This window comes from Orycteropus afer, unplaced genomic scaffold (genome assembly GCF_000298275.1).
Source record: "Orycteropus afer afer isolate SDZICR_OR568_19922 unplaced genomic scaffold, OryAfe1.0 scaffold00031, whole genome shotgun sequence".
Classification (NCBI taxonomy): domain Eukaryota; kingdom Metazoa; phylum Chordata; class Mammalia; order Tubulidentata; family Orycteropodidae; genus Orycteropus; species Orycteropus afer.
This window is the reverse complement of record NW_006921618.1, coordinates 3,840,604-3,857,670: the sequence shown is the minus strand read 5'-3', so window position 1 is coordinate 3,857,670 and position 17,067 is coordinate 3,840,604. Positions and strand designations below refer to the sequence as shown.

Below are 17,067 nucleotides of genomic sequence, written 5' to 3'. Positions count from 1 at the left end.
TTAAGCAGTCTAAAGGAGCAGGACTAAACCAAAGGGAAGAAATGACAAGATAAAAGAGCTAAACAGAAGATTTCAAAGAGCAGCTCAAGAAGACAAAGTCAGTTATTATGATGAAATGTGCGAAGACATGGAGTTGGAAAGCCAAAAGGGAAGAACACACTCGTGCTTTTCTCAAGCTGAGAGAACTATAGAGGAAATTCAAGCCTTGAGTTGCAGTATTGAAAGATTCTATGGGCAATGTATTGAATGATACAGGAAGCATTAAAAGAAGATGGAAGGAATACCAGAGTCACTGTACCCAAAAAGAATTGGTTGATGTTCATCTATTTCAGGATGTGGCATATGATCAAGTGGTATTGAAGGAAGAAGTTGAAACTGCACTGAGGGAAGTGGCAAAAAACAAGGCTCCAGGAACTGATGGGATATCCTTTGAGATGTTTCAACAAATGGGTGCTGCACTGGAGGCACTAAGTCGGGTATGCCAGGAGGTTTGGAAGACAACTACCTGGCCAATTGACTGGAAAAGATCCATATTTGTATCCATTCCAAAGAAAAGTGATCCCACAGAATGTGGAAATTATTGAATAATATCATTAATATCGCACACAAGTAAAATCTTCCTGAACATAATTCAAAAGCGGTTGTAGGCAGTGTATGGGGAGAGAACTTCCAGAAATGCAAGCTGGATTCAGAAGAGGACATGGAACGAGGGATATCATTGCTGATGTCAGATGGATCTTGGCTGAAAGCAAAGAATACCAGAGAGATGTTTACTTGTGTTTTATTGACTGTGCAAAAGCATTCAGTTGTGTGGATCACAACAAATTATGGATAACATTGAGAAGAATGGGAATTCTGGAACACTTAATTGTGCTCATGAGGAACTTGTACATAGACCAGGAGGCTGTCATTCAGACAGAACAAGGGGACACTACATGGTTTAAAATCGAGAAGGGAGTGCATCAGGGTTGAATCCTTTCACCATACTTACTCAGTCTGTATGCTGACTGAATAATCTGAGAAGCTGGACTGTATGAAGAAGAACGTGGCATCAGGATTGGAGGAAGACTCATTAACAACCTGCAATATGCAGATGACGCAACTTTTCTTGCTGCAAGTGAGGATGGCTTGAAGCACTTACTGATGAAGATTGAAGACTACAGTCTGCAGTATGGGTTATGCCTCAATATAAAAGAAAACAAAAATCCTCACAACGGGACTGATAAGCAGCATCATGATAAATGGAGAAAAGATTGAAGTTGTCCAGGCCTTAATATTATTTGGTTCTACAAGCAACACCAATGGAAGCAGCAGTCAAGATATCAGATGTCATATAGCATTGGGCAGATCTGCAAAGGACCTCCTTCAGGTGCTGAAGAGCAAAGATGTTTCCTTGAAGACTAAGGTGCACTTGACACAAGCCATGGTATTTTCAGTCACCTCATATGCTGGACAGTGAATGAGGAAGACCAAAGAAGAGTCGATGCTTTTAAGTTGTGATGGTGAAGAATGCTGAAAGTACCATGGACTACTAAAAGAACTAACAAATCTGTCCTGGAGGAAATGCAGCCAGAATGCTCCTTGGAAGCAAGAATGGCCAGACTTGGTCTCACCTACTTTGGTCATGTTGTAAGAAGGGACCATTCCCTGGAGAAGCATGTCATGTTTGGTAGAGTGGAGAGTCGATGAAAGAGGGGGAGGCCTTCAACGAGATGGATAGACACAGTGGCTGCAACGATGGGTTCAGGTACAGCAGGGATCATGGGGCTGGCACAGGACCAGGCAATTTTTCATTCCGCTGTACATGAGGTCACTATGAGTTGGAGACGACTTGATGGCACCTAACAACAACAGCATATATATATATATATATATATATATATATATATATATATATATATATATATAAGAGAGAGATGAGAGAGGTGTGGTTGCCAGGAAAGCCAAGTCGATCTTGAGTTTTTGGTGGAAAATAGGCCTGTCCTCTGAGAGCCAGTGCATTCTGCATTGGCAGAAATGGGGCCTGGTTTTCCATTCTGATCCCCTTTAACAACGACATTGATAACGTGGCCTGTGTTGAAAAGGAGGATGCCATGGTATGGGGACTTACAGTCATGTTTTATGGGCAAGGATATAAACATCTAAAGGTATATAGGCCAGAAAAGAGAAATCTTGGGGTTTTATAAGCCATCTTTAGATATTTAAAAGGTCTACTATGAGAAAGATCCTCGGAAGGAAGGTTGGGCAATCTACTTCCGTAGTGATACTGCCTCAGCACCCCAAGGAGGAGATGCTATAAGTCGGGGCTGACTCGGCAGCACATAACAACAACAATAACAATGAGAAAGAGGGCATTAAGTTCTTATTTTATGTGATTCTGGAAGACAAGTTTTACTCAGTGTCCAGAACTATTTGAACTATTTTTAACTATATTAAAAACTGAAGTGTTTCCCTTGAGGTGCAGTGAGTTCTCTGCCACTGGAGGTATATAAGCAGACCCTAGACAGAGGCTTGATCACATGACAGGAATTTGCCCTGTGGAGCTCAGAATCTGCTTTGTACAGGACATGGTATAGCCACCAAATCCTAGTATCAGAACTGGGAGGACCCTAGCAGCCTCTGACCCAGCTCTTTCATTTTACAAATGAGAAAACAGTATTTGGACCACATTGGTGCTGGATAAATATTTCTTGCCTTCCTCTTGGCTTTATTTAATAAAGGCAACTGCTGAAGAAAACCCCCTCACATTCCAGCATCTGTGGGGCATACTTTCAGTCCTCCCTGACTTGTCTGGATCTGTGGATAACTGCCTGTCAGTGAGCATTGTAGATGTCTTGGGACACAGATCCAAGTCTCCTAGACCTTCTGGCATGAGTTCTGTCTCTGTGAAGGCGGCCCAGCCCAATTATGGCTAAAAGACCACATCTGAGTGAACCAGATTGTTTCTTGGCTGATGCTGGAAAGCAGGTCTGTCCTGGCCTTGGTTCTGTTGTGGAGGCTTGTGGCATGTGACTGATGACCTGTTGGGGGCCTCTGTACCAGAACCACAAATCCGGCTATTCTCCCATGAGGAAGGAAGGAATACAGACCAACTTCAAAGTCCATCCCAGACCCATCTTTGCTGTTAACATTTGCAGCCTGATGTTGACCAAGATGGAATTGGGTAATTCATACTTACAGCTCACATTCCCTAAACAAGTTTCCATCCTAGGTCTCCGCACACACCTCAGCCTCAAACATTCCAGAGAGCTTTTGGAGCTGAAATATTTCCTTTTATTTTTGTGAAGAAGGTCATTTTGAGTGTGAAACATTTTGTTTTTCTTTTTGTCCACCTCCTTTCCTGAAGTCATGTGGTTGAAGAGTTATGGACGTAGAATATGTGTATGTGACAGTGTCATTATTCAGCTGGAAGAGTGATTTTCAGGGAGAAACAACAGTACTCTGAGAAGAAGAGAATTACTGACACAAAAGACTTCATTAATTCAAGTTCAGGGGTCTGACTGACAATAGACAATAAATTCAGCTAGCTTCTTAGTTGTAAATGAGTGTGTTGATGAATGGCCAGCCCTCCCTGAGGGTCTCCTCCTTTGCTCTTGACTCATCTGACAGAGATCCCTGGTGACCTGATTGGTGGGGGTTTATGAAACCTGCATCTGACTATTGCAATCAAAATACTGCTTCTTCAAATGGTGAGCTTAATATAACCAACCCAAAGAGGCTCCATCTCTTATTCCCAGCTGTCCAAATTCTCTGTAACTCCATTTGCCTTAGAAAACATTAATATTTGCAAAGAAAGACTTGAAAGCCACCAGGATTTTTTGTGGAACTAGTGGCACTTGGTTGAAGGAATAGAAAATCACCAGTAAAGAGGTGATTTCCAACATGTTACTCCCTGGTTTCACCCACTCTTGTTCCTGGAACTTTCAGAGGACCCACTATTTCATGTTTCAAGATCTGTCCAAGGTGAGGACATCATGCTGAGTGAAATAAGTCAATCACAGATGGACAAATATTGTATTAACCCACTATGGTAAAAAGTCAAGGAAAGGCTTATATATGGAAGGAAACTTTGTTGGTTACCAGAGAGAGGAGGGGAGGGAAGAAAAAATTCCTAGATAGATTGAAGGGAAAGAAAAAAAAAAGTGTGTATATGTGTATACACATATCAAACAAACTCACTACCGTCGAGTCATTTCTGACTCATAGCAACCCCTCCTTGGGTTTCCGAGGCAATAGTATAAAACCAAAGATTATTAGTGGTTACCAGGGGTAGGAGGGAGAGGAAAAGAGAGAGGAAGTTTTTGTTTTCAGAGCATTGAGTTTATGCTAAGGATGGTGGAATATTTTGGAAAAGGATAGCAACAATGTTACAACATGAAAAATGTCATCAATGTTCCTGAGCCATAATTGTGGAAGTTGTTACATTGATGATGAATGTCTTGTTTTGTATGTCTTTTCCTTCCCTCCCTTCCCTCCCTTCCCTCCCCTCCTCTCTCTGGTAACCAACAAAGAAAGTTTCCTTCCATATATAAGCCTTTCCTTGACTTTTTACCATAGTGGGTTAATACAATATTTGTCCATCTGTGATTAACTTACTTCACTCAGCATGATGTCCTCACCTTGGACAGATCTTGAAACATGAAATAGTGGGTCCTCTGAAAGTTCCAGGAACAAGAGTGGGTGAAACCAGGGAGTAACATGTTGGAAATCACCTCTTTACTGGTGATTTTCTATTCCTTCAACCAAGTGCCACTGGTTCCACAAACAATCCTGGTGGCTTTCAAGTCTTTCTTTGCAAATATTAATGTTTTCTAAGGCGAATGGAGTTACAGAGAATTTGGACAGCTGGGAATAAGAGATGGAGCCTCTTTGGGTTGGTTATATTAAGCTCACCATTTGAAAAAAACAGAAAAATCTATCCAAGGTGACTTCATGCTTTCCCATTGATTGTCACCTGTGTCGTTCTGCTGACAGGGAGCCCTGATTTTAAGTAGGTAATTTTTCCTCTCCATCACATGGGTTGGACTTAGTCCTGTGCTGCCATGGCTATTCCCCTAGGTAATGGAGACAAAAAAGAAAAGCCTATTTATTCTCTCGTCTCTGGGTCCATGTTGAAAAGATGTTCTCCTAGCTATGCACTTGATTAGAGACTCAGTGCAGGAACTCTCCATGCCTTCCCTCTGGAGCCCAAGTCTGATGCACCATGCCAGTTGTTACTGGGCGGTCCTCCTCCCTCTCTCCCTGGGCAGCTGGAATTGTGAAATGACCAAGCAAGGACAGGGCCAATGGTGGGGTTGGGTTCGTTCCTCCTGCAGTCTCCTCTTAACACTTGACCGCATTTGATCACTCATTCACATTGACGTACAAGGCCCAAGAGCCAGTCACTAGCGATGGTAGAGCCACCTTACTGAAATAGAATGTTAGCATTTAAACAATATTAATACTATTTGACTCATTAAATATACAAAGGCCAGTTAAAGTGCTTCCATGTGTGTGCTGTTAGTTCTGGCAGGCGACTCCTCAGATGGCTTCATGTGGTTTCAGACAACATTTTAGCACATTCTTAAAATACCCACAAAAGCCTTTATGTAAAAACTCATAAATGTGAACCACATAAAAATTATTTTTTTTCCTGTTTCATGTCATTATGATCAAAGTACAGTAGGTAAGAATAAATTTTAAAAAACTTGTTGAGGTCCCTTTTTAATTGATGCTTCACGCACAGAACAAAACCATAAACCATGTAATGGGGGGACTGTCTGTACACCCTGCAGTCACCTTGCTGCCTGATCCTGCCCTTTGCTGTCCTGACCACACTTGTTGGAGAAGCCTGTGTTACTGGGTGATTCTGACCAGATCCTTTCTTAGTTAGTCCTCAGTCCTCTGCTCCCTTTATCTTGGAACATCAGGTTGAAACTTGTGGTCGCTCAAGTCCCCGGAGATCCCTTTTGGTGAATGATATACAAGTCTGTTCTTGAATTGTTGTGGTGTTTGTGCCATACCTGCAGAGGCCAAGTTTCAGCATGTCAGCCTCACCTTGACAGGGAATGCCCCGATTCAAAGAAGGAACAGATTTAAAGTGAGAGACCAACAGCATACCCTCTAACGCTCTGCCGTCACTTCTTTATTAAAGTCAAATCGACTGTAAATTAGGATACTACTCAATGGAACACTATCCCTGCTATTAAAAACAATTATGGAAATCATGTAGTTCCATGGAAAAGTGCTCACAAGTCCATGCCAAGCTGAACACAACACAGCACCATTGCTGTGCTTATAGTTATATAAAAATTCTGCATCTGTACAAAGACTGGAAAGGAATTTGGAAAAATTAGATTTGTGGGATAAGTTGATTTATGGTATTGTGGGCTAATTTTTTCTTTTCTTTTTTTATATTGTTCTTGCAATAAATTTTTTTAATTTGGGGCAAACAATAGTAACCCACATGGAGGTCAGCATTGAGTTTGCATTTTTAACTTCCTTTGTCTCCAGCATCTTGAAACTTAGACCTGGCTGTTGTGGCCCCCAAGGAAGCTGAGCATACCAGGGAGAAACTGCTTAGAGTGGGAGCCCAGCCAGTGGCAGGACGGTGAAGTGGAAACGACCAGTTCCACCTTATAAAGCATTAATGGTGTTGTTTTATTTTTCTGGAAGAAAACGGAAAATGAAAGGATGAGACTGAAGAGGATCAGCTTTAAGCCACCTGATGCTTTTGAACTGGTCAGTGGTTGGTGTCGACAAGGGCTGTCAAGCCAGTAGGATTTCTTCCAGGGCATCCTGACCTGGCTTCTCCCTACATTCCAGATCACAGAATGGCAAGTCTTTGACAGGAACAACACTGCAGCACTGATGTTTGGAGCCACAGGAAGACTGGGGCCACAAACTAAGGGAGCGGAAGGATAAAAATGCCCACTGGGCTTCAAGCCTTCATTCCAGGATGGCCAAAGGAAAGAAAGAATTGTTGGCCCATCCTTTCTGCCAGCTCAAGAAAAGCCACAGTTTTTAAAGCTGTTGTTTTTTTCCCTTTTGACGCGGGGCTGCTCTCCCTACAGATCGACTGGAACGGAAAACCTTGCTAGAACCAAGCTATCTGTCATGAAAAGGAGTGGCATTAGCGAGTCTGTTTGGGCTGCTCTTCCATCTTTGGTGTTGGAGTGCCTTATAAGCTAACCTGTGAGTTAAAGGAGTTGCCAGAATCCAGGAGAACAAACTGGAAAGGTTCACTGGCCACACTATGCATGTACTTGAGCGCTGCAAAGCCTCAAGGCCAGCAGGGGCCCAGAAGTGTTCCAAAATGGCCTGCTATATGCTCAGTCTCTCTGGGAAGGGATTTGGAGAGTGACTTGGGACAGGAGAAAGTATCTTCCCAAGTGGGGTTCCTGATTGCCCAACATAGGCTGATTTCCCAGAAATTATCTAGAGTGGCACTGTGCCTCAGGGAGTCTCTTCACTCACTCGGGCTTGTCCTGTCATGGAACTACTGTGGATTCCACTTACCTACAACCAGACCCCACCCCACCCCACCCTCCTTTGTTTCAGCAGTGTTTAGCCTAGCCTCTGTCACCTTGATAGATCTGTTTGTCTTATTACCTCTCGTGTGTTAGTTTCCTATTCACACTATGTGTGTTATATGTATGTGCGTGTTATTTACATGGGCACATTATGTGTGAAAATGCAGTGCCACAAGTGTTGGCTCTAACATACAGAAATTCTCACACTTTGTTGTTGTTGTTATGTGCCATTGAGTTGGCCCCGTCCTTGGGTTTCCGAGGCAGTGTCACTATGTAAGTAGATTGCCCAACCTTCTCACACTTTAGGAGGCTGGAAGTCTGAACTCACAGTGCCAGCTCTGGGGAAAGGCTGGCACACTCTGTCAGTTGTGGGGGAAGGTCCTTATCTCTTTCAACTTCTGTTCCTCCATTCTTCGGAAATCTCCATGTGGTGTGTATCTTCCTTACGGTTTAGGCTTGCTCCTTGCTTAATGCACTCTTTTTGTATCTCGAAAGTGGTTGATTGGCTTAAGACATATACCCTACACTTGGGTGACCTCATTACTATTACAAATAGGAAATCCTTATTCCCAAATGGGATTGCATCCACAAGTACAGGGGTTAGGATTTACATCACATATTTTTCGGGGACACAGTCCATAGCCCCATCCATCCAATATTCACTGAACGTCTGCTGTGTTAAGCCGTGGCAGGCCTGCCCTCACAGAGTGTACTCTCCATTGGGGAGGCTGAATTGTGAATTTAATTTGGTTGTTTAATAGTGGGTCGTGTGATGACAGAGAAGTCAGGGCAGGATGTGGTGGCACCAGCAGAGGGGTGGTCCCAGAGTGCTGAGGGGATCTTGGAAGAGAGGGGCCAGAGAGCCACTCTGATTCTGAGACCCCCTAGGAACTAAGTGGGTCTGCAGTGGGTGACATCAAGAAGATCAAAACAGAGCCTAGGTGCCTGACTGCGTGTGAGCACGTGTGGGTTACTTCCTTGTTCACTTGTCTCTTAGTTTGTGTCTGGTTTATCTTGTGTACTGACTTCTTTTAAATTTTGGGGTTTGAAATAATTGCAGACTTTCAGTAAACTTGTGAAAAAGAATACAAAATTTTTGTATATGCTTCACTGATTCTCTAAGTATTACCAAAAACCAGACCTGGACAGTAACTCACTGCCATCGAGTCGGATCCGCCTCATAGTGACCCCTCTTTGGGTTTCTGAGGCAATACCACTAGGGGAAGTAGATTGTCCAACCTTCTTTCTGAGGAGTGGCTGGTGGGTTTGAACCAGCAGCCTCTGGTTAGCAGTCAAATGCCTTAGGCACTATGCCACCAGAGCTTCCTCTAAGTATTAACATTTAAATATCCCTTATGCCCCTGTATTTTAATTATATAACTGTTTTATTGAGATATAAGTGAGAAACACTTAACTTTTTGGTGCTTACTTTTTAATAACAAAAGCAATGATAACCATTGTCAGGCATCTACTTTGCTGTGTTCATTTTACCAGACAACAACCATGTAAAGTAGTTACTATTGTCAGTTTTACAAAGAAACTTTAAAAAAAAAAAAAAAAGTTCACACAGCTGCTTACCTGATAGCCCTCCGAAGATAACTGGTGATTGGATAAATATATGAACATAACTAGTCATTGGAGAAGCTGGGCCAGGGACCCATGTCTGCCTGACTCTGGAGCCCATGCTCACTCTGGTGTTCTTTATTGCCAGCCTTACTGTCCAGGTCTAGATTCTGCTCAGAGATGGCACTGGTCCTCCTCACTGCACCCAGGATGCACCTGCCATGTGAAGCTACTCTGTAAGCAGTGGCAGTAATGCAACATTAGCCCTGGGGCTCTGAGAGGCAGGAGACTTGCTGGTAATTTACTATTCAAAAAAATGAAAAGAAACCTACATAAATGGAAGAACAAACCATGCCAATGGATAGGAAGACTTAACATTGGGAACATGTCAGTACTACCCAACGCAATCTGTAGATAAAATGCCATCCTGATCCACATTCCATCAATATTCTTTAAAGAGATGGAAAAACTAATCGCCAACTTTATATGGAAAGGAAAGAGACCACAGATAAGCAAAGCACTACTAAAGAGGAACAAAGTAGAAGGCCTCACACTCCCTGATCTCAAAACCTACTCCCTATGATTAACACGGTGACACTGAGGAAGAGGAAGACAATAGAGAGCTGCATGGGAGTTACAGACAACAAAGATGAACCCTTTTGCACATACAGTAAGTACTACATTGTCAGTGAAGGCAAACATGGATATACAGGTGGATAGATGGGTGGACACGCTGAACTATTAGGTATGTCTGTGCAGGGGGAATTGTGCCCAGGAGCATGCATAGGGTTGGCAGACAGTGTTTCTACAAGTGTATTGGTATGTTCCGTAAGAATTCCCAGATACATAGTAGAGCTGACAAGGGACAAGGTTGTAGTCACTTCTTAGCCACAGCCAGCTACCCAGAGAGAATGAGTAGTTGGACTTAAGGGCTCAGGGACCAGAGTTGCAGGGGACATCAAACTCATTGGCATAACATACTACACAAAACATTGTTCCACATCTTACTTTGGTGAGGAGCAGCTGGGATCTTAAAGGCTTGCAAGCAGCCATCTAGATGCAACGATGGGTCTCTTCTCATCCAGAGCAAAGAAGAATGAAGAAAACCAAAGATTCATGGAAACTGTTAGTCCTGGTGACGGGTACACCATGTGATAGAATATGGAGGGATGGACACTGGGAAGTGGTAACTATGGGGAGGAAGTGGGAGGGGAGCTGTTGCATTGGGGTAAAATTGTAGTCAATGTCATGAGACAAAGTTTATGTGAGCTGCTGTATGGAAAGTGAATTTGCTCTGTAAACTTTCACCCAAATCACAATAAAAAAGAAAAAACCTACTCCCCAGCCACACTAGTTAAAACAGCCTTATGATGGTACAACGCCAGACACTAACACTGGTGAAACAGAATTGAGAACCCAGAAGTAAATCCATTCACCTATGGACAGCCTAAGGCATTTGACTGCTAAACAGAAGGCTAGTGGTTCAAACCCACCAGCCACTCTCAGAAGGAAGATTGGGCAATCTACTTCCGTAGCGATGCCGCCTTGGAAACCCAAGGAGAGGTTGCTATGAGTCAAATTGACTTGACAGCAGTGAGTTTGGTGTTTTTGGTTTGGTATGGACAGCTGATCTTTGACAAAAGGCTGATATCCATTAAGTGGGGGAAGAGACCATCTCTTTAATGAGTGGTGCTGGCAAAACTGGATATCCATTTGCAGAAAAATGAAACAGGAGACATACCTCATGCTGTATCCAAAAACTAACTCAAGATGGATTAAAGACCTGAATGTTAAACCTAAAACTGTAAAGATCATCAAAGGAAAAATAGGGGCAAACTTATTTATGCCTAAGTTATGGCATAAATAGTCTGTCAAACATAAATAAAAAGGCCCAAACAGCAGGAGTTAAACCAAGTCTAAGACCTCCTAAAAATTAAACACTTAGGTGCATCAAAAGATTGCTCCAAAAGAGATAACCTCCAGATTGGAGAAAAAAAAATTGGCAATGACATAGCTGACAAGGAACTAATCTCTAACATCATAGAAAACTTCGGCACCTCAATAACAAAACAATAAAGAATCCAATTGAAATGACTAGAGTTACTGGTCCGATGAAATCTGGTGAGACTCCCAATACTATGGACTTGGAATGCATTCTGCGCCTGGAATAAAACTCACCCCCAGGGGCGGGCTCTCAGCCCAATAGTTAACAAGATGTACATGCAGACCACTCAACTCAGGATGATGCACATACTCTATGGTAATACATCCCTTAGAGCAATGAATAAGGACACAAGCCATGGTATTTCCAGTCGCCTCGTATGCATGTGAGAGCTGGACAATGAATAAGGAAGACCAAAGAAGAGTTGATGCTTTTGAGTTGTGGTGCTGGCGAAGAATGCTGAAAGTACCGTGGACTGCTAAAAGAACTAACAGATCTGTCCTGGAGGAAGTGCAGCCAGACTGCTCCTTGGAAGCAAGAATGGCCAGACTTCGTCTCACCTATTTTGGTCATGTTGTAAGAAGGGACCATTCCCTGGAGAAGGATGTCATGCTTGGTAGGGTGGAGGGTCGACGAAAGAGGGGGAGGCCTTCAACGAGATGAATTGACACGGTGGCTGCAATGATGGGCTCAAGTATAGCAGGGATTGTGGGGCTGGTGCAGGATTGGGCAGTGTTTCGTTCTGCTGTGCATGGGGTCGCTATGAGTCAGAAATGACTCGACGGCACTTAACAGCAACAACAACAGAGCAATAGACCATGAGACACCAGGGGACCAGCATCCAAACTGAGGAAATACAGGACAAACAGGAGTGCATAAATATGAGGGGCACAGAGGAAGGGTTATAGGGTAGGGAGGGGAGGAGACTGGTTAGGGTTGGACATGGCAAATGGGGAATGAAACTAAATGTACGTGTTACGTTGAATGTAATACAAGCTCTTAAAGAAAAAAGAATCCAGTTGAAAAATGGGCAAAAGACATGAAGAGACACTCCATCAAAGAAGACATTCAGGGAACCAGCAAATTACATGAAGAGATGCTCATGATCATTAGCTATTAGAGAGATGCAGATCAAAACAACAGTGAGATATGATCTCACACCGATAATATCTGTGATCAAAAAAACAGAAAACAGATGCTTGCCAGAATGTGGAGAGTTTGGAACTGTTAAACACTGGTGGTTGGTATTGTAAAATGATACTACTGCTGAGGAAAATGGTGGTACTTCCTTAAAAAGTTAGAAAGAGAGATACCATATGAGCCAGCAATCCCACTATTAAGTGTATGTCCTAGAGAAATAAGAGCTGGGATAAACCAAACAAAACCAAACTCACTGCTGTCGAGTCAGATCTGACTCATGGCGACCCCTCCTTGGGTTTCTGAGGTGGTTTCACTATGGAAGTAGATTGCTCAATCTTCCTTCTGAGGAGTAGTTGGTGGGTTTGAACTGCCAGCCTTCTGGTTAGCAATCAAATGCATTAGGCACTATGCTACCAGAGCTCCTTTAAGAGCCAAGTTATAAATAGATGTATGTATGCCTGTGTTAATCACAGCACTGTTCAAAATAGCAAGAAGATGGAAACAACCTAAGTGCCCAGCAACAGATGGATAAACTGTGGTATCTATGTACCATGGAATATTATGCTAAGTGAAATAAGTCAATCACAAAAGGATAAATATTAGAAAAAATTAAGAGAAGGTTTACACAGAGAAAGAAGCATTATTTGATGATTACAAGGGATGGGAGGGAGAGGGAGAGAAAATCACCAACTAGAGAGCGGACATAATTTGGGTGAAGGGAATGGCAATGTACAAAAAAGGAGAGATCAGTACAGCATGACTGAGGCAAAGGAAGACACTAGAAGGTACACAAGAGTAAAAAGGCCACAGTGGTCAATACTGTTATATACACAGTCCTGCAGTAACAGTAATGACAAACATGAGTGTATATGTAGGTAGATAGGCAGGTTGAACAGATGTGCGATGGCATATGGGAGTACACCCATAAGCATGTACAGTTTTAGCAGAGGATGTTTCTGTATACAGATTTGTATGTGCTGCAAATACATCTATGTATACAGTAGAGCATACAGGGTGCAAAGTCATGAAAAATTCTTATCTATAACCAAACACCTTGAGGGACTGAGTCACTGGGCTTGAGGGCTTAGAACCAAAGTCATGGGGTCATCCAGGTCAATTGGCATGACATAGTCCACAAAGACAGTGTTCTCCATCCTACTTTGGTAAGTAGTGACTGAGGTCTGAAAAACTTGCAAGCAGCCATCTAACATGTAAGTATTGGTCTCTCCCCATGTGGAGCAAAGAAGAGTGAAGAAAATCAAGTCTCAAGTAAACAATTTTTCCAAAGGGCTACTGGACCATGCCCAGCCACCACTGCCACTACTCTGATTGGGATCCCAGTAGATGGTTGTGGACAGAGTGGGAGAGAAACATGGAACAAAATTCAAACTCACCAAAAAAGACCAAATTTATTATTCTGATAGAATCTGGTGAACTCCTGAGACTGTTGCCCTTAGACACCCTTCAGATCTGGAACTGAATCTACCTCCAAGGATCACCTTTCAGCTGAAGTAAAAAATGATGCCAGGGAGGAACATACTCTTCAGAACAGTCAACCATAGGAGACCAGAAAGGCAGCTTTTGCCCAAAAACAAAGTTTAGAAGGCAGGAAGGGGCAAGAAAGAAGGGCAAATGGAAACGGGGAGCCAAGGGAGGAAGTGGGAAGAGTGCTGTTAAGTTGAGGGGAGAGCAACTAATGTCACAAAACAAAATGTGTGCAAACCGTTGAATGAGAAGCTAATATGCTCTGTAAACTTTCAACTAAACCATAATAAAATGTTCATACACACAAAATGCAATATAACACTTTCTTTCAAAAAATACAGAATGTTTGTTTAGCCAGGTAAGCAAGATCTGCCAGGACTTTGGTTGGTTACTAGCAGAATTTGAGGGGCTGTGATACGTATGCATCAGTATCAGCCGATTCTCCCAGTGGTTCTGAGCCCCTTTGATCCCGACCACAGCAGTTGACTTGGGTCTCTTGGATTTGGAATCCTGGCCTTTTCTTTCCCTCTTCCATCTCATCTCAGCTAGGAGCTTTTTCCGTATTAACTCAAACATGAAAAGAAGCTTTGTCCCACACTAGCCCTTCACTGGTAGAGAGTGCAGCAAGTTGCTCTTTAAAGACTGGCCGATGGAAGGCCTGGTTTACCCAGGGTCTAGAGGGATCTGCAGCTGGGAGGAGTTTGCTGCTCTCTCTTTCCCCTCTAATTCCCCTTTAAAATAGCCATCCGAAAAGATCAAACTATCAAACAATAATGATTACATCATTGGTAGTAGCTACTGTTTTTTGTTACTGCATGTCAGCCATTGCTGGATCTGTGATCTTTGAGGAATCTGAAGGCCAGAGAAGTTTAGTAAGCTTGCCAGAGGTCACAAAATTGGTCTAAGTGACAGAGCTCAATTCAGATTCATCTTCATGACTCCTAAGCTCATGTTCAGTATGTTACCCCTCCTCCACAAAGTATGCTGCAACCACCACCACCACCACCCCACACACACACATACACACACCAGAATGTTCAAGACACATCCAAGGTCAACCCTGGGACCATTGCAGGTCTATTACAGACCATTACCTGAGTCCTTAATCTTAGATGGACGTTTAGATGAATCTTTGCCAAATGATAACCCCTGGGACCAAGGTTTATAACCTTAACAGATTATAAAACTAATGGGCACATGGGCTTGTGTCCTGCAGGTATTTTGAAGGTGGTGTCTCATCTGTCTACCTCTGGGATCTGGATCATGGCTTTGCTGGAGTGATCCTCATAAAGAAGGCTGGAGATGGATCAAAGAAGATCAAAGGCTGCTGGGATTCCATCCACGTGGTTGAAGTGCAGGTACAGCCCCAGCAGCTGGCGGCTCGGGCCTATAAGTACAAGTACCACACTGAACACCTGTTCTGTGCGGCACATTCTCTAGCAAACACTTCTTTAAGGGGAGTACTATAGTACATAAACCCCTGTTGATTCCTAAAATCACCCTAAAGCCATTTGGATAAAGATAAGTCACAATTGCAGGAGTCATTGATGGTAAAAATCCTCAAAGGACTTCATACACATGATTTCAGATTCTTTCTCTTTAAAAACCTTTTGTGATTTAAGAAGAAAAGTAATGTTGGGGTAATGCGTTAGGAAGGGACGCATTAGAATGACCCTTCAAAGGACCCATCAGGCTCTCCTTGTGCCTAAGGCTTTTTTTTTTTGGTCTGTCTGATTTCTCTGTCTCATCCCCCACCAGGAAAAATCCAGTGGTCGCACCGCCCATTACAAGTTGACCTCCACGGTGATGCTGTGGCTGCAAACCAACAAATCTGGCTCTGGCACCATGAACCTTGGAGGCAGCCTTACCAGACAGGTAGAGTTACCCACACATAACCAGTTTTCATTGCTCACAGGTGCCAGCCACTAAGCTAACTTTATGCAGAGATGAGTGAGCAGTTACCCCCACAGAAGAGTCCTGGGGCAGCCTCTGTGCCTGGCGTGCCCCCCCGACACCCCTGATTGATTCCTGAGATTCAGACATGGGAGACTTTGTCTTTGAGCCACTTTGTTTACATTAAAGCGCTCCTGTGATGTTTAGCACATACTGCTGATAACAGTTTAGAATAAATTAATTTCTCAGTTCTGGCTAAGATTGTGTATTAGGACTCATGGTTGCAAGGGACAGAAATAGAAGTCTAAGTGGCTTAAGCAGAAATGGAAATGGATCAGCTCTCATAACAGGAAGTTCAGACTTCAGCATGGCTAGATTTAGGATTCAAATGCTGTCATCTCATCATATCTTTCTCTCTCTACATGGTGGCTCCTGGCTTACATCTTCTTACCCTTGGCAGTCCCGTGTGAAAGAGTTTCTCTTTTAGAATTCCCAAATCAAACCCACTACCATGGGGTCAATTCCAACTCATAATAACCCTATAGGACAGATAGAACTGCCCCAGAGTTTCTGAGGTTGTAAATCTTTATGAAAGGAGACTGTGTCATCTTTCTCCCATAGAGCAGCTGGTGGGTTTGGACCACTGACCTTTTGGTTAACAGCCAAATGTAATCATGGCACCATTTAAGAATAAAAGGAAAGCTCCTTTCTTTTATAATATTGTTGTTAGGTGCTGTTGAATCAGCTCAGACTCATAGTGACCCTGTGTACAACAGAACGAAACACTGCCCAGTTCTGTACCAGCCTCACAATCCTTGCTACACCTGAGCCCGTCAGTCCAGCCACTGCGTCAGTCCATCTTGTTCAGGGCCTTCCCCTTGTTCATTGACCCTCCACGTTACCAAGAATGACATCCTTCCAGAGAATGGTCCCTTCTGACAACATGACCAAAGTAGGTAGGACCAAGTCTGGCCATTCTTACTTCCAAGGAGCGTTCCATCTGCACTTCCTCCAGGACAGATTTGTTAGTTCTTCTGGCAGTCCATGGTACTTTTAAGTATTCTTCTCCAACACTACAACTCAAAAGCATCAACTCTTCTTCGGTCTTCCTTATTCATTGTACAGCTGTCACATGCATATTATGTGATTGAAAATACCATGGCTTGGGTTAGGCGCACCTTAGTCTTCAGAGAGACATCTTTGCTCTTCAGCACTTGAAAGAGGTCTTTTGCAGCAGATTTGCCCAGTGCAATGTCATCTGATTCCTTTTATTTATTTATGTTTAACTCACTGCTGTTGAGTCGAACCCGACTCATAGTAAACCCTTCTTGGGTTTCCGAGGCGGTATGTGTACGGAAGTAGATTGCCCAACCTTCCTTCCAAGGAGTGGCTGGTGGATTTGAGCCGTCTGCCTTCTGGTTAACAGTCACATGTCTTAGGCACTATCCCACCAGAGCTCCCTATTTATTTTTGTTGTTGTTGTTATGTGCCGTCAAGTCGGACCTGACTCATAGCGACCCCTCCTTGGGTTTC

At 43.2% G+C, this 17,067-nt stretch overlaps 1 protein-coding gene across 1 annotated transcript in view; it reads left to right on the top strand.

Annotated features, from left to right (window-relative positions):
• Positions 1-17,067, top strand: part of CAPZB (capping actin protein of muscle Z-line subunit beta) — a 225,331-nt gene that overhangs the window by 186,946 nt on the left and 21,318 nt on the right. Inside the window, exons 5-6 of the mRNA XM_007935646.2 lie at positions 14,858-14,999; positions 15,400-15,516. Of these exons, the coding sequence (XP_007933837.1) occupies positions 14,858-14,999; positions 15,400-15,516 (259 nt within the window). The remainder of the gene's footprint in view (positions 1-14,857; positions 15,000-15,399; positions 15,517-17,067) is intronic.